Source organism: Accipiter gentilis, chromosome 29 (genome assembly GCF_929443795.1).
Source record: "Accipiter gentilis chromosome 29, bAccGen1.1, whole genome shotgun sequence".
In the NCBI taxonomy this organism is placed as follows: Eukaryota; Metazoa; Chordata; class Aves; order Accipitriformes; family Accipitridae; genus Astur; species Astur gentilis.
In genome coordinates, this window is record NC_064908.1 from 21,156,845 (window position 1) to 21,179,613 (window position 22,769).

At 43.3% G+C, this 22,769-nt stretch overlaps 1 protein-coding gene across 2 annotated transcripts in view; it reads left to right on the forward strand.

Annotated features, from left to right (window-relative positions):
- Positions 1 to 20,392, forward strand: part of LMX1B (LIM homeobox transcription factor 1 beta) — a 105,603-nt gene extending 85,211 nt beyond the window's left edge. The window contains exons 3-8 of one of the 2 annotated variants that reach the window (XM_049833217.1): positions 10,278 to 10,510; positions 13,821 to 13,999; positions 15,007 to 15,084; positions 15,483 to 15,549; positions 16,414 to 16,575; positions 18,739 to 20,392. In XM_049833217.1, coding sequence (XP_049689174.1) covers positions 10,278 to 10,510; positions 13,821 to 13,999; positions 15,007 to 15,084; positions 15,483 to 15,549; positions 16,414 to 16,575; positions 18,739 to 18,857 — 838 coding nt within the window. In that variant the 3' untranslated portion in view covers positions 18,858 to 20,392. Of the gene's footprint in view, positions 1 to 10,277; positions 10,511 to 13,820; positions 14,000 to 15,006; positions 15,085 to 15,482; positions 15,550 to 16,413; positions 16,576 to 18,320 lie in introns of both variants that reach the window. The other variant, XM_049833216.1, reaches the window with a different exon arrangement.
- Positions 20,393 to 22,769: the final 2,377 nt, after the last annotated feature.

The following is a 22,769-nucleotide window of genomic DNA, read 5'->3' on the forward strand; positions in this document are numbered from 1 at the left end:
AAACACAGATGCTGATAGCTAAGTCTTTAGGACTCTATCAACTGTATTTGGTCTTATAGAAGCTAGAGATTTTGGTAGTTCTGTGTTGATCTAAAAATTCAGTTTATAGGGCAGCTATAGTAGTTGTCCATACTAGAATAACTAGGCTAGTCTGTTCATTAACTTAAAGATGAATCAGATGTCTGTTCATTAATGTAAAAAAGATGAATCAGATGTTTGGAGTCTTCAAAAAAGCCTGTATTAAGAGAGCTATTTACTTTCCATCATAATATTAATAATAAGTAATTGACATGATGTTAATAAGAGTGATTCCACATTACAAGAATAAATTATCATTCCTAGACGTTGCAGGACACACCTTTAGTTTTGGGGTTTGGGTTTTGGTCTTTTTCGTGTTCCTTTTCCTTTTTCAGTAGTCCTTTTTACAGAGTTTTTCCCAAAGCTCTGTGCCTCTGGTAAGACTATTCTGTCTTCTCAGAAGAACAAAGTTTGTGAAAGGACAGTAAAGAAAAACTATGTGAGATGATTGGGGGGGGTGGGGGGGAATTCATCAATGAAAGGCCAGGCTAATAGAACATGATTTAGAGCAGAATATAGCAGCGACTTTTCTAAGACAAGCAGCAACTTTTCATGCTCAGATGGGGATTCTTGGGTTAAATTGCTATCTTTGAGTTCTGAACTTGGAAAGGTATTAAAGTGGAATTAAACCTTTACACAATCCGGCTCTTGTGTCATTCAGGATTTTTTGGGGTTCTGTTTAATTGTACATCACAGCAGGGTTCTGAGTGACTGGTGCTCTAAAGAAATGAGGGGTAGGGTTAAGTCTGCAGCCCACTGCTCTCTGCTAATCCTTCTTGTTCCTTGAAGAAGGATTTGCTTTTGCTGCCAGCTTGTGAAAGACTTTCCTCCTCCCGAAGAGATTGTTGTGGCTTTCCTGGGGAGGTGTGGTTGCTATAGCAGGGAGTCACGCCTGGGTATTCTCTCAAACCCTACTGAGAATGGGCCAAAAAAGAGCCGAAGAAGAGTAAAACTGGGGATTAAAAAATGGAACAATGGGAGACAGGAAGATAGGAGTGGGAACAAATGGGAATTACAGCACCAAAAATAATGCAAAGTGACAAAAAGAGGAAATAGAAAAATAATAGCTGACAGTTGGACTGAAAAGAGAAACACTACAAAAGAACAATTTATTTTCAACAGGCAAAGAAAATAAAAGGGCATCTGGGAAATAAGACACAGGCCTGTGTTGAGGACTTTTTTGGTTCTTACTGTATTGCAAACATATATGCACCAAATACACAAAACTTTCTCCATACCCCCTTCTCAGTTCCACCTTTGCCAGAATCTGTTTATTCAAAACAAAATCTTAGGTTTTAAACTGTGTGTTGACTTATTTGCCGTAAATGGTATTTCTAATTGTGTCTTCCTAGGGACGAAGTGTAGGGTAAATCTGGGCTTTTCATATAAAATATTGACATGTAGATCAATAACAGAAGAAAAGATCCAGCTCTGCCGAAATTCTGTTCCTGAATGCTTTCCAAAGAAATAACTGCCTCTAGGAAAATGCCAGTGGGCACTTGGTTTCGCCGCTGCTTACTGGAGACAAATTCTTCAGCTCTTACCATGGCAATGCCCCTGACATAAGTACCTGGTCCTGCCTCTGCCTGGGCGCCGCGCTCGGCCTCTGCAGGAGCAGAGACTGTGCTTCCCTCCTCACCCCGCTGCTGTTGCGTCCTTACGTTGTGTTGACCAGCTCATTGCTCTGTTGTACAGAGCTTACCTTGAGGATTTTTAGATGCTGTATTTTGCTCCTAAAACCCTTTGCTCCACAAATCAAATGCAGCCTAATTTTGCAAAGGTCTGAACATTTTCATCTTGGTGAAAGAAGCAGAAATTTTCATTCAGTTTAAAGTTTGTCACATTACAAATAAAATTTAAAAAGAAGCCAGTTCCACATCTAACAGCAAATCTCTCTGAATGCTTTTCCTGCACCCTACTGCTTTATATATAGGAGAGGCAGAGAGATGTAACAGATGAAACATTTTGTTTATGAAGTGTCTATGTTTTGTTTTATTTCACATGTTTTTGCAATATAGATAACAGATTACACCACAGAGCTTTCATTGCCTTGTGCTATAAAGATACTATAAAGCCTTTCTGGGTATTAATAATAGATTGTGTTGATGAGTTTGGAGAAGCTGGCAATAGACCCCCCACTGTAAAGACATTAACACCACAGGACTAAGGTATCTTTCCCTTGCAAATCAGTTGCTAAATTGGCTGTGCTGATGGGTTTGGGCACAAGCTCTTGTACAGCATCAGTGCAGCAGGCACAGGAAGTTATTTTGTTTTATACTGGCAAATAACGTTTCTTCCTCTTAATGTTCTTAGTTGAGAGGAAAGGCCCCGTGTAAATTCTTTCCCTAAGTCATTCTTGCCAGCCAAGAAATAACTTAGAAATTACATTTGAATTGCTTTGACACACGATTATTTTTTTCTGTAAAAGTGAAGGCCGGGGCAGTGAATCACCAACAGTACAATTTCCCTGCTTATAGGGCCTTTAGGGTGAATTTTCATATAAAAATTATATTAGAAGAATTTCCTTGTGTTGTTGGGGATGTAAATTCAAAGGCAACTGTAAATTCAGTATGCCACTTACTGAACAAGAAGGATAAGACATCTCATCAGACTAGTGAATATTCAGCACACTGGAGACAGGCGGTCCTCACACGGAGCTGGGTTATGAAATAAGACCCCCTCTCCATGCAGAATGCGAGCCGTTTTGCCCACTGGAAATCAGTGAGGTTGTACAGGTAGGAAATAAAGATGGATTTAGTTTAATATGTGTAAATAACTGAATAAAAATCCAAAGGAAGAAAAATGAAAAAAACGTTGGTTTTCGCTAATGATCTAGCTCAGCAGAGTTGCAGCAGAACTACAAACTCGCCAACATGTACTATGCTTTTATAGCACTTCAGTATAATTTGAAGCAATACAGAAAGCACAACAGCAGAAGCCTGTTTAGCCTTTTTTAAACTCCTAGACAAAAATTACATTATTTCCCAAATGTTTACACTGCCTAAAAATATAATGCTAACAAAATCATCATATTTTGTTAATCCATTAGGCTTCTTAATTGCAGCCCTGGCTTTATCAATTCAATTGGCGCCCTTAACTTTTATAACAGTTTCTATTCTACAGAACAGATTAGGAGAAAATTGCAGCCATAATCTGTACAGTGCAATTGCCGTGCTATAAAGAGGAATGGGAGTAGCTGAGAAGAGCAATTGGATTCCCAAAGGTGGAGCACAGTAGAGCAATATCAGTGACTTTGTAAATGAAAAATTGTTTTAATTCCCTTCTAACAGCAATAATTCGATTCTTCATAAATTTTTCCATCAAAGTGTTGTAAGGAAAAATGCTATAAAATAGAACTGCGTGGCAGTGATGGAAGACAGTTGAACAAAGTGGTCAATTAGGGGATGAAAATTAAGCAAAAAGAAGAATACATTCTGCTTGAAGTGAGAAACTCCTCTCCACTTTGCATTTTGTGTTTTACTTCATAGTTAAGGAAGATGTAACTTTTTAGGTCATTTGGGCCCCACTTGAGCAAGTTACATTAGGATGGCAGCTTTGAATTCTCTGCGTCTTTTTGCATTTTAGTGAATCCATTCATTGGGTCTTTTCCAGTTGTCTCAGCATCATGGTCCCGACCCTGGAACCAGCAGCGCACAGAGCTTTGGCATCGTCAGCGAATGCTGCGCTGACCCACTGAAGGGATTTTGAGATGCCTCAGCTGCAGGAGCTGGGGTTGGGTACCGGGTGCCTGGTGGCCTGAGGGCCTCCAGAAGGTGACGAGCAGTCACCTGTCACCACGTGAGGGGGTGGCTGTCCCAGTCCATTCCCCTGCCAAACACCCGTGCCATCAGAGCAGGCGGCAGCCGAGACCTGTCTTGGTGTGTTGGGAGGGAGCTGGGAGCGTCTGGTCTGCACGAAGGTCCCCATGGACCGGCCCTTGTGGGTGGAGCGGCTGCGGGGATCCTGCAGTGTCCTGAACTCTGCTCAAGAGGGGATGTCAGCCTGCTGGCCGCAGATGACTTTTTTCCTTTGTTGAAGCTACGTGAAGAGAGAAAATGAACAGAGGGCAGAAGACTTTTTGGCAGTTGTCATGCTGTTGCGGTAGAGGCCAATGATGGTGGTCTGTTTGGGACTGCTATGTGGCACAGAGGTACACGCAGACCTGCCGTCCCTGCCACTAATGGGAAGCAGAGTCTAAAACTGAACCAAATCCTGCTCCCATTGAGGCAAACGGAAAGGAAGGAAATCAAAGGAGGGGTAGTATTTTTGTGGATATGGTTGTGACACAAGCTATCGTCTCGATATGGCCATCCTGTGATGCTGCCTGGGGCCCATGTTTGGTGGACAGAGCAGTTATGTGAGCTTGTTTGGTGGGTCGGTCTTTGGTGGACAGAGCGGTTACATCAGCTTGTGGCATCTGACAATGTCCATGGTCCAACTCCCACGAGCTTCAGAGCAAGATTTCACTTAGCATGGGATAACATGTGGCCTCTATCGTTATTTTATCCATTAGGTTGCCTTTGCATGGCAGTACAGCACTTCTCATGAAAATGCAGGTAAAATGTTCACAGGAAGAAAAGGTAACTCAGTAGTAAGGTATGCTACATTTTAATCTGTGAATCCAAATCCATGTTGTGAAACGCAGTTTTAAACATAAGCTTTCACCAGTAGTTGGTGTTCTTGCTACAGCACCTGTAGATAGAGGGTTAATAATAAGAAGAAAAAGGTTTCTTTGTTTTAGTTTCTCTCTAAATACTACTTTTTTTTTTTTCTAGAAACTTTTAATTTTTGCGCATGTTTTATTACTACTCGGTAAAAGGGAATTATCTTTCTTTTACTGAAGTTTCAGCTATGAAATTGGCTTTAATAAACTATGTAATTATTTTTTCTGCAGGGAAAATATTTTAAATGGATTGTTTCTTTTTTTAGGGTTTCTTTTTTTTTTCAAATCATAAAATTATAATATTTCTGTTTTGCTTTAGTGCATTTGAGATGTTTTGAATGTTCAGAATTCAGTGTAACCAAGCAACAGTTTTTCTTTTTTATAAGCACCCATGAGCTGTAAGATGCTACAAAAAATGTTCAAGTCCTATGCTGGAAAAAAACCCCAAAACATGTATAGTGTTTTCCCTATTCTATGTCATCTAAAAAGACGGAAGTATCAAAATTTCTTCCAAAGAACAAGTAACAGATGTCATTCATTAGTAATTTAATTTCTTCTCTTAATAAAACTCAGTTGTGTGAAAAGCGTAATATATTTTACTTCAGCAGTAACATATTTTGTACTATACGAGTGCCAAGCAAACTCCCAGCTGGCTATATAGGCACGATAGGGTTGTCATATACAGGCTATTATCAGAAAGAAAAGTGTCAGAGCTAGACTATACCTACAATATTTACAAAAGCTTGTGACCACCATCTCTGCATATTTATTAAATAAAGAAAAGCCAGGTATCTGCTGTGGCTTCTTGCAACACATAATGTCAGAATAACACAGAAAGGAAAATGATTTAACGTCTCTGATAGGTAGACAGCAGCATCTGTCCTCTTGCATATATCAAACACGGCTTAATAACTTCCTATTTACTGCTTCACGGTAGAGGTCCAGTAAATAAACAACCTGACTGAATTAGTCTATTTTTATACCTCTGTCCTGTATAACAAACCTCTTGAACCACACTTAATATGAACAGCAAATTTTGCACTGCACATGGAGATCTCTCAGCACAGATTAAATTAGTTATAATAAAACAATTAAAATCTATTTGCCCACAGACAGGAGGAAATGAAGGACCTGGGTGAGCAATGGAAAGGTAAAGGGTGGGTTGTCAGAACATCAGAAGAGTAAACAGCAGAACCGTGATTCTCAGGAGCATAGCAGGGTCAAACTTACTGCAAGATAACTACGCGAGAGATAATAAATCAGTAGTACGTATTAAACACCAGATGGTTGTGCCCATGCAGGAAGGCACAATGGATCATGTAACTGTGGTTGTTTCTAAGGATTACTGATTCAGCCTGACTTCACAGGGATATCCTAACAAATAAAATCTTTATGGCCTCTTCCGCTGGTGAACATTTTCATCTACTGTTTAAAGACAGGACCACATGTCTTAGTGTTTTCATTGTCCCTAATATATATGCAAAATTAATTTGTTAGGTTCACCCAGTTTTGGCTGGTGAAGATTTTTTGACCATCTAGTACTGTAAAGTTGCTTCGCAGCGATTATTACAGATACTCCGATGGACAGACAGGCCATTGTTCCAAGCTTTAGCTCAGCTGAATCCCCCAAGTGTTTCAGGCGTAGAGGCAAACACACTTAAAAACTCCTAAACCTATTGAGTTGTCTTTCAAAATTGTCCAGGCAACAGAATTTATTTATAAAACTCTTGCAATCGTTGATTCAAAACAAGGTTTTCTTGTTCTGCTGTTCTCCTTTGTCCTCTTTGAACAATTTTCTTTGGAATGTTTTCGTTGTGCTTAGGAGTCGGAGATTTCCTGGGGCTTCTAATAAAGGCATTTGATTTCCACTCTCCACATACTTTAACAAGTCCAAGGATTTTGAGGTTTGACATTAACTTAAGAGAGCTGGAGATAATCAGCCATGGGGGTAAAAAGTCAGAGTTATGCAAATTATTTGTAAAATGTATAGAAAGCAAAAGAAATATTTCTTTAAATGTGGTTGGTGTGGGACAGAGTCTTTGTCTCAGCACAGAATATCTGCATGCTCCCCTTCAAATTTATGGCTTTGATTGAAACCTGTAAAGGGGTGATCTGTAAAGTATTCCTGCTATCCTACACTTCTCAACAGGTTTATTACCATTCGTTTATAAAATGAACAGTCTAATGAGCAGTGTTTTAGATCACAGATATCAAAGTCTGGTCATTTGTCAAGATTAGTTTCCTGTTGTGAGATTGCCTTGTGCAAAAAAAGTGCATAACCTTGGGTTACTCTCTGGAAGCTGAAAAAATACCTATAAACACTTTATAAGATAGATTTAACAAGATTTTATAATCTCAGAATTAAATCCAACACGGTGCAGTATGCGTGTGCGTATTTGTGTGAGTGCATGTTATAATGCAGAGAGTACCCAAGTGCAGAGCATGGAATTTTTGTACCTTGACAACAGACAAATGAAAGGTATGGAGTCCATGCAGTATTGTCAGGCCAATTTAATGTTAATTTGAATGAGTTAGCACTACGTCGACGACAATGTAATCTGTTACAACTAAAAGGCTGCCTTCGGAAACATTGCTGTGAAAGCACCACCTTTCTGGCAATAGTCAACTGCCAACAAGTAACACAAAATATTTTCTATTTATGTGTTAGACATCTTTTATTGGAAGAAAAAGAAAAAAACCCAAAACCAACAAACAGTAAAGCAGTATGACAGTGAAGGTGCTACTCAGGTCACCATCATACTCCATAGCACAAAGCTAAGAGGAAAGGAGATTATTTTTATGTCCCAGTTAGCGGGGGGGGGCGTGTGTGTATGCTTTCCTACTTAAAATTATCTGTAAACCGTGTCCCATCTGGCTGTCCGCCTTCCCTGGACGGTGGCATATTTCGTGGTTTGCCTGGAAGGATGCGGGAGGCGGCACAGCCTCGCCCCGGGCGCTGCGCCCCTCACCGCAGCGCCGGGCCCGCCGCCTTCGGGCCCCGCACCGGCTCCCCGCGGCAGCTGCCCCCCCCACCTCCGCCACCTCCGCCTCCCCGGGAAGGTCCCCCCCCCGCCCCGTTCTCTGCCCGCTGGGGAGGGCAGGTGGGAACCCGCTGCCTGCCCGCCCGGTCCCTTCTGCCCCGCCGGCCGCGTTGAGCGGGACCCGCAGCGCGGGCCGCGGCCGCCGGCTCCCGCCCCGGCGGGGAAGGAGCGGGGCCCTCCCGCCCTCGGCGGCTGCGGGAGCCCCGCGGCCGAGCGCCGCCGCCGGGGGCCGTCCGGGAGGAGAGCCGGCGGCGCGGCGGTCCCGTCGGGAGAGCGCGGCCGCGGCGCGGGGCTTTTAGCGTCCCCGCGGCCTGGCGCAGGCGGTCGGAGAGGCCGCCCTGCCGCCGTCGCTTCCTGAAGGTTCTTCTTGGGGGTTTCTCGGAGCGGCAGCCCCGGTGCGAAGGGCGGGCGAAGCCAGGCAGCCGGAGGCTGCGGGATCGGCAGCCGCGGCGGCCGCTTCTCCCGGCCGGGCCGTAGCCGCCGCAGCCCCCGGAGCGGGCAGCGCACGTCGGGGCCGTGCCGTCCGGTCCCTCCCCACAGCCTCGGCCCGAGGTTTGCCGAAGCGTGCGCAGGTTACCTGTCGCGGTGGCAGGAGTGGGCCGATGCCGGTCAGGGGAGCCGGATGCCTTCGCACCAGACCTGCTCATCTTCGGAGTCTTGAAGTGCGCTCCATCATCACAGCATTCTTCAGGCAAAAGAGACGAGCCTAATTAAGCTGAGTCAAATATGTTTAAGCAGTTACAGAACTTTTTTAAGTGCGTGAAAGCTGTTTGCTCGTTTTTTTCCCTTTGCGTTTTAATCCTTTCAGATACGTTATTGCGTTTAGATAAAAATATTTCCTGCTTAGGAATTTGCTAGCTAAAGCATTGTAAGAAAAACCTTGCAGACAAACCCGATAGGCTGTATGGAATAAGATGGCCTGTTTACTAGCACTGCCCGTGGGTCCTGCGTGGCATCAGTTTCCCCTTAATAGATTTAATTCGTTACGTACCCAAAAGAGAGCCACTCGGCCCACCTTGCATGGCTTGTACGATGCACAGCCGTTACCTTGTGGCTGTGGTCGTGCAGAGGTACGCACCAAGCCAGCAAGGTTAATAATGTAGATCTCTTCTGTTAGATCGAAAGATACAGATGGGGAAAACCCACAAGTTCCTGGGCACTCAGCCTTTCTTTGGATGCCGTATGCAAATGCATTTACATGTTCTTTTCCCTCCTGCCCATTCTGCGACTCCATCAGTTTGCTGAGGAGCTAGTGACTGCCATTTTGCTGTACTTCTCAGCTGAGACAAAATGGACGCTTTGGAGGAATCAGTAACTACCACAGCCTGTGCCTCTAAAATTGAAGTTAATCACCTTTTTTTTATAAAAGATGGTAATTTTGGGGGGTGAAAAAAAAAAATAAAAAATCAGGGTACCTCATCCTAAAAAGGCAGAATCTCCTTTTTTTCCCTGTGGACACATGGGTGCAGTTGTGTTAATTTTCATTGCCGAAATGTAAATGTTAATGCACCTTGCACTTTGATGTATTGTCATAAAAGACACTGAATTTCAAATCACCAAGCCCACTGTGTGACACAGGGATGTAACTTAGCTATTCATCTTTATTTGAAGCAGCTCTCTTTCTAAAAGCTCACTTAGGGAGATTCCCAGTTGCCATTAGAAAAGCAAAATAAAATTAATCTAAATCGTTCTAACTTTATCTTAGAAAATTAATGATGGATGAAAGAGGGGGTTTATAAAGGTTTAATAAGAACTAGTCTGGAATACAGTGTATATTCTAGAGCCTGTGATTATAGTGGTAATTTAGCAGATTGTATCACTGTCTATCTCTGCCAAAGGATGTTTCACACCATTTAAAATGCACAGTACTCCCTTCAGAGACAGGTTGTTCTGGAATAGCTCAACATCCAAAGAAAAGCCATGTTATTTCACTCCTCTCTCTATCAATTGCATGTGTGCGATTGCGTGTGTGTGCGCGTTGTCTTCTCCCCAGCAATAGCTCTAAGTTTTCATGCTTGTTTCTGTGTTCATTTATCAGCCTCCTCAGAGACAGACAGTACCAAAAATGGAAACTAATGAAATCTATTCAGAATAGGGTTTAAGTGCTGAAACCAGAGTGCCTGTATAAAACAAAGCGTGAATTGGCCCTTCCTCTAAATGGTGAATTAAAATAAATTTGGTTTTGAACAAGTTATGCAAACTCTGAGAGCTCCTTTTTGTTTCTCATTTTGAAGAGGAACAAAACAGTGAGATAAGGACAAATCTTAGTATTTTTTATCCAGCAAAGGTGATTTGGGAATCTCTAGACCAAAGGGATTGAGATTTGAATAAATTGCATGCCTGTGATGTTTCCAAGACTAAGGATGCAAGTCTCGCAGTGTGCAAAAGCGTCAGCCAAGCTGATCTGTAGTTAAATTAAAGAATTTGCTGTATTTAAATTCACACAGTGTATGATCTGACATTCCCTTTGGCTTTACTGCCTCTCTTTCTTACAGGCTGTTTGCTGCTAAGTGCAGTGGCTGCATGGAAAAGATCGCCCCAACAGAATTCGTGATGAGAGCCCTGGAGTGTGTTTACCACTTAAGCTGCTTCTGCTGCTGCGTTTGTGAACGACAGCTGAGGAAAGGGGACGAATTTGTTCTTAAGGAAGGGCAGTTGCTCTGCAAAAGTGACTATGAAAAAGAGAAAGACTTGTTGAGCTCGGTCAGCCCAGACGACTCAGACTCAGGTGAGCTTTTCCCACACCTGCTCCGACTGGAAAAGCCGCAAGGGTTTGTAGAGCTTTCTTATAGAAGGTATATCCATTTTCACATCTACTTTATCTATATGCACGTCACCCATGCAAATTAGCAGGCATGGCTAAAAAAAAATTCCCTACTTGCAGTCTGTTCTCCCTACCTTGACTCCCTTCCTTAACTTGCCACTTCGTAAAGGACAAAACGAAAAAGGACGAAAACTTTTTGTTTTTGTCAAAGTATTTTTCTGTAAGATCAGAAAATGGGAAACAGACTGACTTCAGTTACTTGAGGCCTCATTCAAAGTGTGCCGTTTTCCACAGGCATTCTTCCATCCACTTAACATATTTTTCAGGGCATCTTCTGTGCATACACTTTCAGTACTGATCTAGGAAAACGGGCAAAGTGGTAATATGATTTTTGAGAGTATTCTCTCTGCCAATCACAAATGGTAACTATAAGAAAAACTACAAGTACAACACAGAAGTACTGAGGAGAATCTGGACCAAGAAGCGGGTTTGTGCTGCAGCAATAGCATGTACAGTGCAGGAAGCCAGGGCAGCTGCCCGCTTGGCGAGGCTGCCTGCGTATCCATTCCTGTCAAGGCAGGCAAGGGGGCTCACACAAAAAGGAAAAGAAAAAGCAATAACTTGAAAGAGGAGTTTAGGGGAGTCTGTCTCTGGGTGCTTTCAAGCCAGATACAATGCTTGGCTATCCTGACTTCCATCCCGACTTCTCCCTGGCAGTATGTCTCTTCTGTGCTACTAAGGCTCTAGTTTCTGATCATCTCTGTTGTCTACCTGCTGGTTTTGTGTCTGAGCTCCATCCACGTGTCAGCCTAGGAGATCATCTACGTATTGACCTAAGGATAGCTGCACTATGGTTTATATGCTGCATATAGTACAGAAGTGAGGCATGCAAAGTGAGGCTGTCTCTCCAGGGCTGGGAACGCAGTACTGAACAGGACAAATAGTTCACACATTAGATTTGGGTTCTCCAGTACAAAACCCAGGGCATCTAGTGGTGGTCACAGTGAGGACTGGCTTTCAGGCTCACAGGGAGTTCCAGGAGAGACGGGATGCCTCCTTCCTGTGCTGTATACACTCAAGGACACTGGAAACCTCCTGCTGCCGGTGTGCCCTGGCTGATCCCAAGACTAGAGACAACGTGTACACGAATTGCTGCCAGCCATCATAATTGTGCACTCGTTTCCCAGGAAAAAGTCTAAGAAAATCAACAATTACCGTTCCATTAAGCGTACAAATGACATGAATATTTGCTTCTGGTTTATGGGAAAATGCATTATTCCAATTTAGCTAGGAGCAGTAATTATCCTTAATCTCTAATCTGAGAGCCATATTCTCCACATTGCTGAAATTTATATTTTCATGTCAGGAATGCTGCAAGACAAAGGTCACTGCTGACTCGGCAGGACGTGCAGGACTGGGGCCTTTCTTGGAGCAGCATGTTATTTACTGCCGTACTGTATTTGCAGGACCTTGAGTGCTCTGCTCTGTAAATCTCATGTCACAGGGTTTGGGCTCTTTGTGAATTTGCCTGAGGCATGTGAGTTCCCTACTTGCCCTTCAGCATGTCATTCTCATTGCCGACTTCAGCATCCTGCTGTCCGCCTGTCTGTGCCCAGACAAACCCCCTTTGAAAAGCTGCGTGTGCAGGGCTGTCCCCATGCTGCAGCGATGGGCATGGGGATCCTCCTCCCCTGCCTTCCTTACTGCGCCGGCACTGGTGGCTGCTGTTTGCCAGCCAGCCGGCTGTGTTTGAGATCTGCTTTGGGCACGGGTGGGCTCCCCTTCAGGACCAGATTTTCTATTTTGTGATCAACAGTAAGCTACCACAGTGGCACAAAACAACCTTGGTTTCAATTTTATTTCCCCTTGGCACAAGGCGTAGTTTCTTACTCCTGGAGATGCTTTTTTTTCCTCATTATTCTCTGTTAGCCAAACCCAAACCTGAAAAACAAGTTGACAAATTAAATGGGATGTTTTGTCTCCCATTGTCTAATACATTGAAAACACAGCTCTCCCAGATGCCTGTGTGAGAGCAAATGATTTCACATAGCCCTGGCTGAGAATGTGTCCTTCTCCAATCAAATATTTATCCACTGGACACGGAAGTAACTCTCCAGTGAGCAATATTAATCCTCACAAACCTTTCCTTAGAAAAGGCATGCTGGAAAGTTAATAATGTCATGGTTATTAAAATGACTGAACTTCTCTTTAATCATTAGGCAAAAGATGCTTATTAAAGTAAAAGGTGATTAGATTGCTAGGTGTATAATAATCAGACCCTAAAATGAATTAAAGTCTAACTTGTTAATTCCCCAAATGTAATCTTTGAGTATATAAAAATTGCAGTGTGTTTTTTCATGTTGAAGTCCCTGTAATAGTACATTAAAGTTTTCTGGAAGAATAATCAGTAGTCTGGTGAAATAAAATATGCTGAGTTGAAAAGCTGTTTTTCACAACAAAATTTGTACTTCATCCTTTGCCACTGCGATTGAGATTTCCCAGTACAATATAGTAACACACGTAATAGATTGTACGACTATTCAGAATTTAACTATAGAAAACACAAATAATCTGTTTGGTCTACACGAGCATGTACATATTGTATGTATTTACCAAGAAAGAAAAATTCGTGCATGCACATATAGACACATGGTAATACACAAGGAAAGAATGCTGCTATTTTCTGTGGGATACAGAAATGAGATGGCAAAGTTTATATTATCTCTAGAGCTTCAAAATATTCAGAACAATAACTGAAATCTACACTATATTTAGCTAAACAGACTTTGAGGTATTTTTGTGATATTTGCATTTACACTGTTTTGCTGCCATAGCGGTGTGGGCAGTAGCACCTCTCTGCAACTAATGCTTTGGGAGAAGAAGCGGCTCTGCCGTGAAGGGAAAGCTGTGTATCAGTTGGTGTGGTTGCAGCAGGTGAGCACATAGGGGACCAAACGAAGCCAGAAGGGCACAAAGTCTCTTTGTGCCTGATTCCTGGAAGTATTGAACCATATTCTGAACTTCCATCCCTTCATCAGTCCCATGCCCTCAATTAAAAATTAAACACACTTTTATGCTTTTGTGGCATTTGATTTAGGCAGTGCATGCGAATCTAAGATAGTCTCTTCCTGCCCGCAGTTGCTTTAGGTATTCAGATAAACATGGGGTAATAGTTGAACCGGTTGACCAGTTTGGCAGCTGAAGAGCAGTTCTCAAACACCCTGTTATCTTGGTGGAACAAGTACAGTTTTATATCCTGTTTATTTTTTACCAGTTAAAAGCGATGATGAAGATGGAGACGTTAAGCCCACCAAAGGACAAGTAACCCAAGGAAAAGGAAGCGATGATGGAAAGGACCCAAGAAGACCTAAACGACCAAGGACAATACTTACTACGCAGCAGAGACGAGCATTCAAAGCATCCTTTGAAGTGTCTTCCAAGCCCTGTAGGAAGGTAGGTGCTTCATCGGGGACCTGAAGTCAGCTCTGACAGCAGGCCACGGGGGGTGACAGGGTCAGATAGCCCCCTGCCCCTTCCCGGTACAGCAGCAGGCGCCTTGGAGTGAACACAGAGACCAGGCCAGCGCATGGCGATGCTTACCCAGATACCATCTCAGCCTGGAGCCATCAGCAGCTTAGGACCAACCAGCTCATCGTTATTTCTGGATATTCACCCACGGTATGCAGAGCAGCTCCGTGCCTGATTCCTGCTGAACAACAATATTTGGGTCTTACAAACATGAAGTAGGCCTTGACTATCAGAGCCCAGGTAAACAAGTGGCTTTTGCCCTTCTCCTTCCCACCGCAGAGGGAGTCACTGTCCAGTGAGATGGGTGCTCAGCACTGGTCACACTACTTGTCCTTCCAGTCTTGCTTTTTTATGAAACTTAACCTTGCTGTTGATCTTGTTTATAGCTGCTAGGGAAAGGTATAACATATTGCTTCACTGGTGAAGCTGGTGAAAATCAAATCTTTGTGAAAAGCAACCCAGGTAACTGTTTCCTCTTAAGTTTGACTGGAAAAAAATGGAGTTGCATTCTGAAAACTGTCATTTTTGCAAAAAGTTACATTCTCCTGCTGACGTACAAAGTATGTCTTTTGGGAAAGTGCAATGTGCCTTTTTGCCATTTTAAAGTATGAAATTGTACCTCAAGAATATGAAAATTGTTCACAGCCAAATTTATATCTTTTTGCACAGAACTGTTTTATGGGTAAAATAAAAATCATGAAATGACTTAGTGTTATTTTACATAGCTCAGACTATTTGTTCAGTACTTATGAAACTGGTAGCGACATGAAGGGCAGAACTTGAACAAACTATGCAAAAATAAGAGGAATTTTAAAAAGTAATTCTATACATGCAGTTTTTATTGTAAGTACAGGCATATTCCTCCTAACATAACTGATTAGTTTTTTTAAAAAATATTTTAAAATTACATCATTAAACATTCCCTCCTGTAGGTCAGAGAAACACTGGCAGCTGAAACAGGACTCAGTGTGCGAGTTGTCCAGGTCTGGTTTCAAAACCAAAGAGCAAAGGTAGGTTGTTTGTCAAGTTCTCAAAAGTAAAACACAAATTGTCCTCCAACACAGATTTCCCCCTCCCCCTAGATGTAGTACATACCAGAGGTCCCAGGGACTGAACTGTACGTATTTTGCATGCACTGCTGTCTACGTCCATACAAGAAAGGCAACTTTCAAACACAGACATTTAAGTTCGTGTGCTCAAAGCAGCATGAAGTTGGGAGTAAATTTTGCATGCATGAAATGGAATTTGAAATGTTTAAGCTTAGAAATGAAACTGAACCCACAGTGGCGTGTGCGTGAATATAAATGTTCTGTATTAATTGATTCGATGTTTGCAGAGAGTTTTGTAAGGAAACAAAATTGTTGTATTCAGAGCTGTGACATTGTTCTGTTCTTCCTCTTTTATTCAGATGAAAAAACTAGCACGAAGGCATCAGCAGCAGCAGGAGCAACAAAACTCACAGCGACTAGGGCAAGGTAGGGGATTTGTGATGAAGGCAAAGCAAGGGGAAAAGAATCTGCAAGGTTTCTTGAAGTGCCATTCCCACATAATGTCTGAAGTACAGCCATACAGGGCATGCACAAGTCTGTGGATAATGTGTGCTATCGTCAGTGGAAACACACAGAGGTGCTGTGCCTGAGTGCCCACCCCAGGTTACCCCAGAGCTCTCCCATGGGGCCAGACCCTGGAGGTGCTGACACAGAAGCTGTTACCGCCTTTCTAGAAGAAATGTGCAGTAGCGAGGAGCTTTCACTGGAGGAAGTCTCCAGGAGGCTCGCTCTAGGTAGATCCTCTAGTTCGTTTTCTCCTGAAGAAAGGGGGACCATGCTCAGCTGGGCATCTGCAGAGTCCTTGCAAGGGCATCGGCATTGCTGCCACAGCCAAGGCACAGGGAGCCCCTCCTGTGCCCTGGCAGCTGGGTGCACCCTGGGGCAGGATCTGTGCAGAGGCACCAGAGCTTGCCCTTCTGCTCAGTGGATGCTCTTGAGGTTCTCCAACTCCCAAGGCCTTGCAGCCTCAAATCCTCCTCTTTATGCAGAGCCAGAAAAACTAGTACCAATAGAAGTTAGAGAATAATAGGGCAACGTCACATACAGGATGGGCTTTGGGAAGACACGGTCCAGCACCCAGGAGCTCCAGAAATGATATTGTCAGAAACTACAAGTTGTTCAAGTTACTGCTCAGGGATGTACTTAGGCAAAATTTGGAAGGCTCCTCTGATTGACAGGACACACCTAGCTGCGCTCACTCTGTGCTCAGGTTCAGTATTGCCACTGATGCTACTGTCTGCTGCCTCTTTGTTCCTAAGCAGTGACTGTGCCCTCCTGTTTGCTTTGCAGAAGTAATGTCCAACCGAATGGAAGGGATGATGACATCTTACACACCACTTGCACCACCACAGCAGCAGATTGTAGCAATGGATCAAAGCAGTTATGGCACAGACCCATTTCAGCAGGGTCTTACCCCTCCACAAATGCCAGGCGACCACATGAACCCTTATGGTAAGGCATGCATCATTCTGCCGCATCAGAAATAGCAGGGTTCCTATGCTGGTTCACACACCACAGGTTCAGTAGAGTTACTTGCTTTTATAATGTTTTTTTCTGGGATTTGTACCAGGGAATTTGTACTAGTCGGTTTTGTCTGTATATTTTCATGTACACATAAGGGGGTAGAAGAGAGCTCCTCCCAGGCTCTGGACACTCTTCAGAAATATTTCACAGTATAATTCTGATAAATGATAAACCAGGCAACATCACCTCTCCAGCTCCACTTTTTTAAACCACTATCCAAGACATTGAAAAATAAATAGTACCAAATTGTAGCTCCCTCACAAGTTTTTCCTTTTTCTTAGAAGCTTTGGGAAAAAAAGTGCCTTCAATAAAGAGAAGTAATCTATTCATTCCAAAATGAATAACCACCCCTGTAAGATCCCTCAGATTGGATGCATGGATTTGTTAAAGAACAGTTCTTGAGCTACCGAGAGATGTGTCACCACAGGACAATTCTCCTGCGTAATTTTATTCTCTGCCCAAAATCAAGATGATGATTTGCTTTCATGATTTCCTGACCACACACCATCAAGTGGATAGGTACACCAAACACATCACAAGCATTAAATGCCTAATAATTGATTCTGGACAATTGCAGTGTGGCATTTAAATAAAACTTAAGAGGACTTCTCAGACTGTGATTATTGGCCTTGCTGTAGCCCACAAGGGCCTGTTACGTCAGATTCGTTTCTGCTGACCAGGAGTGCTTCATTGTAGAGGTCCACGTGCATATCACTTTCATGAGCACGGCATGCACAGGCCAACAAGAAATCTGCTTTGGGTCTGTGTTATTACTTTTCCCACTGAGACAAGTCCATGGTACACACCAGGCATTTTGGTAAATCCTGTAAGGAGCTGAGGACATCTGAAGTGCCAGTGAGCATTAGGAGGCTTGTGATTTTGTTGCTAACAATTTACTTGGCTTTCTAAGCAAAACTCCTTGAGAGGCAGGTTCTGTGCTCCAAAACAAGTACAGGAGATAGCACAAAGCCATTTCAAATGAGTGCATGAGGAAAAAGAGCCGGACTAACACTTTCTTAGTGCTCACAGGACTTGAGCTAGAGCTCTTTCTGGTACCTTAGGAGTTGAAGTAAGCTGAAATCTTGGTTGCTAAGGGAAATAAAAGGTGCTGTTCCAAACCAGCTCCAAAAGAGTGGAGTTTTCTGAAGTGAAAGTGTATTTACAACTTGAGGCCAGGGAAGCTGGGTCTTCTCCTGGGTCCCGTCGCATTCGTAGATCTGTCTTTTACCTTGTGTGTAAAGGAAGACCGTTACTGATTATGGCTCTCAGACCACTTTTCCCTGTCACGGGCACTCAATGTCTGGTCCCACTTTCCTCAGCGGCCCCAGTGCCCCCACAAATGCCGGATCCCAGCTCACGGAGAGCCAGGGACCCTCTCCTCCCCAGCACCATTTGCTCCTGTTGTCAGCCAAGACTCTCTTTTGTGCTGCTGACTGAAGTATAAATTAAATCCTGGCAGATTTGAGTGGCACTGCTGCCAGCTGAACTCTGTCAATTGGTTGCTAGCCTTCCTCTTTGTAGGTCAGACCCTTAGAGCGAAATTATGTTAACGTGTAAAAACAAAACCAGGAGCATTCCCTTTTGCTGCAGCGCACAACATATGAGCATCCGTGTGTACTGTGTCCTCCTCCAGCTACACAGAATCCAGCTTAACATATACGTTTCATTTGCAGGAAACGACTCCATTTTTCATGATATCGACAGTGATACCTCTTTAACTAGCTTGAGCGACTGTTTTCTTGCCTCTTCCGAAGTTAACTCCATGCAGGCTAGAGTAGGAAACCCCATTGACAGGCTGTACTCTATGCAGAGCTCGTATTTCGCCTCATGAAAATAAAAGAAAACAAACAGCCGGCGTATATTTAGCCAGTGACTTTTTCCAGTGCAGACTCTACAGCCATATGTTGCCCAGCTCTTCCTTCACAGTGACTCCTGCTGCCTCTGGACTGCAAAGAGCATTTTTAGGAAGACTGTATCTGTGTGCATATATGTGTATGTATGTATCTATATATTAATACCTACCTACATACATACATATATATATATATATAAACAAAATGCACCCACCAGTCCCATACCCTTGATTCCCAGCTTGCACCAGACCACGAGACAAGCATGGAAGGAACAGAAGACCCTGCTCGTCAGCAGCCTTTGGTTTGGTTTGGTTTGAGCTCATCGTTGTAAAGGAAATGGATTTTGTGGAAAGCTAGACCTTTTCCTCCTTTCTCTCTTCCTTTCTTTTGGATGTTTAAACTTTTTTTTTTTAAAGCCACTGATACTGACATCAGTCGACCATATGACAAATAAATCAAAGAAACTGGAGATTCCTCCCTTTTTTTACTGCATGATTCATACTATGTTGTGGATAAATTGCCATTTGAACTGTGAGAAGTTAATGTAAATGTGACGTTCAACATTGTTTCCTTTCTACACTTTTTCTACATAACCTAGATCTGCTCATTAGTTTATAGCCCTTATGCATATGATACTGAGGAAACTGGTTAACAGTAATATTTGTGGAGAAAGCCAGTGATTTCATAATAAGAAAGGTCTATGACCCTGGAGAGGAGATGCATGTTAGGGACAGAGGCATTTAGATTAGTATTGATCTTAAATAATTAAAACTAAAGGTGCTTACAAGACAGAGTTTTAATTTTTTTTGAAGTGTGAGAATAAAACATTTACATTTGTTTGTAAGTATTGCAGTGCCAAATTTCAAGTCTAGACCATGATTGGCAAACATGTGTTGTTCATTCTGTTCTGTTTATTTATGTTTTGCATGAGGCATAAATGTGCTGCGCTCCATTGTCCATCTGGAATAATTAAGCACTCCTTTAGTTAATTATCTCGCCTCAGCAAGAATCTATGATACACAGTTCTAGCCTGAACTATCAGAAGTCCTGAAATGTGCACCAACTGGGGAATAAAAAGAATGAGAGAGATCACAATGGGAGGCTTAGGTACGTTGAGCTGGAGTCTAATCCAAGTCCTGCAGGTTTCACACTGACAGGACTCCTGTATTTACAATAAATACTCCAACTAACCTATTAGTGCAAATGTAAGAAGAACAAGTACAGAAATTGAAGGCAATGTCCCAGCTGAAGTCTGAATGTCTCAGATGCTGAAGTTTGAGCATATGTCGTATAGGTTTTTGTAGGGCATAAAATATCATAAATAATAATAGTATAGTTATAAATATTGCCTGGTGATAATTATAATGTGGAGAGGCAGACAAGTACGGTCATGGCTCTTAGTGGAGAAAACTTCATGGGGAAAATTTGCCAGGGTAATATCAGTAATTATAGGGTGTGTTCAAAATAGAGCTCATGGGGAAAGATTGGCAGGATAGGCACTTTCTTAAATAAATACCTTTAATTTATTGACCATAATAGCCGAAAACAAGTCCAAAGCATTGGTTAATCCGACTCCTCCAGGCTGAGGACTGGTACTAGGCCAGCGCCGCAGTCTCCTGTGGGGCTCAGCACCTTCTGCAGGAGTGCTGGGCTCTGGGACTCCTGTTGGGGGGGGGGGGGGGTCAGGCCAAAGTGGGGCCCCTGCAGCCTCAGCACCCGGGGAGAGAGCAGCCTTGCCAAATGCCGGGGGCACCACGGCCTTGGCAGAAGGGGGTCCTACTGCGGAGCCCCGCGGATGGCTGCCCACCCCTTTACTGATGGAGAAAGGTCTTCCTTGTGTCCCGGAGGAGTGGATGGTAAGGATCAGATGATAGGTCCAAGAGAAAAAATAAGATCGCATTCCCCCCCCCCAGCGTGGAAATGTGGACCAAGCGTGTTAGAGGTTTCTTGAGAAAGCAAAGTTTTATTTGCAAGATAAATGTGTGCATTTTCACTCTGTGGAGGTGAGGAAAGCACCAGGGGAGAAGACTATGCGTGTGCAGTGCAGGAGAGCAAAGCGCAGACCTAAGGCAAGCCCTTCCTGACGCTGCACGGTGTCAGACCTGCTGTCTGCCGCACACGTAGCCCTTCGCGAGCGAAAGGGCTGATGTCTTTGCGAGGATGCCGGGGTGGTGCTCCTCTCCCTGCAGGTTCCTCCCATCTCCTCCCTCCGCCATGGCAGCCCGAACTGCCGGCTGCCATGCCCAGGGAGATGGGTCTGTCCCTTTCTGACAGGGATGTGTATTTTCAGTTGAAGGTTGTGAGCCCCTGCATATGTTTTGAAATTGGAAGAATTTTCTTTTCTCACCCATCCCGTTCAGTTATTTTTCCCTTTCCTTGTGTATCAAAATAAATAACAATTTCCTTTCTCTCTGCATGATAGCAAACATCTATAAAGAACTCAGGTGATCCTCACTGCTTGCAGGGCAGAAAGCAAGCAGATTTCATATGGCACATTAGAAACATTTGTCACCACCGATCTCAATGGATTCATCAAGTTTTCCTCCCCACCCTTCAGCTGTGCTACTTTAGAGTCATAGAAAGCATCTTCACCATCTCAGGCATACCGGGTTTATAGACTCTACACATAGGCACAACCTTGCTTCATCCCTCATTACTGGCAGGATCAAAATGGCATTTTTAGTGTTTACAGGGACTTATGTGAGAACCATAATGTGACCTACAGTTTGGAGAACTGCCTTGTCCCAACTCTACCTCTGCTGCTGGGCTGGATGTTGAAAAAACAATCCATTTCCAAGGAAAGAATCAGATATTTCGTTTATAGCTGAAGTAACCATAATCTTTTGCTGATTTTTTGGATGACTGTTTGCCACCTTTTTTTTTTTTTTTTTTCCTTTTCATTGCTTGTACATACCATCTCCTCTTCCCTTGGTGTGTTGTATGATGATGCCTTAGCTGTTTGTTCCCCCATATTCTACCATCTCTGGTGCCACGTGCACAACACAGTCAAGCCCTCTGGCATGCGTAACATTTCCCATGCCACTGTGGGTTGCTGCTGGTCAACGGAAGGAATGCATAGCCAATGATTTCCAGTGGACCCGTTATATCTGGCAAAGGCCAAAGTTCATTAAAGCAAAATAAATGTCACTTTTTTTTTTTTTTGTGGAATGAATTACCCTACTGGAGTGTGATCATTGTGGTTTTAACCTGGGACCTGCAGTAAAAGATTATATAGCAACCTCTGACCTTTTTGATTTCTGCTTTACTCTTCTATTGTCAAGGGAATGTCACCAATCAGGTGAAAGTAAAATGCTTAATGGGCCATATCACAGTAATATCTTACACCGAGTCAAATTGATAAACTCTTGCCAAAAATTCTTAGCATCTGGCACTTCCACGGAAACCACAAACAATGATTGCACATATGGGAGCTTGAAGGCTAGAGGTCATGACAGCAGTTTATTACATGCACCTTACAGTGATCATTTTCCCTAGGAAATTAACCTCTCTCTAATATAAATGCGTCAAGTGAGCTCTTCACAGTGTTTCAATCTTGTTGTTTTGGCTAAGCAAGGAATACATGTTAAGCTAAAGTGGTGACAAGATGCAATTAAGTAAAAGATGATTGATTAGGTTTCAGTGTTTGCTCAGTAATGTTTAAAAAAGATGACTCTGAGATCAGAATTAATATGCTAGGTAGTAGCTTCCTCAGAGGTCTTTATTGTGCAGTTACCAGATCTGTAATGGTGGCACATAGAGATTTCCAGCATTCAGAAATGGTTACTGAGCAGTGCGGTCCTTGATCCCGCTGCTGGGCTCTCGGCTGGGCAGCAGCATGTTTCCACTGCACGGCTGACTGTCGAGGGGACGATTCCTACCATGCATTGCTGTTCTCAGCCCCCCCATTTACCACAGCACTATGGATTAAACCCTCTATCACAAGTAGTTAGAGGCTGGTGGTAAATGTGTTTCACAGTCACAACATGGAAGACAATTACATTGATGTAAGTCAAGTATGGTGGTTGTAATCACTAAGATTGAAACACCATCCTAGGCATTTTGATCTCCTTTCCTTCTTTAAACTCTGTCATCAGAAAAATCCAGATCACTTGGCTCAGTTGCTGCTAACGGTGCCTGAGATGTGACTCGTGTTAGTCTCACAATGGCTGCTGAGTGGACTTTTCAGACCCACCCCGCACAAGTTGGATGAGTGTTACCAGGTCCTTTGAAGGGGTCATTGCTACTCTGTCAGCAGCAACTTGGCCACCT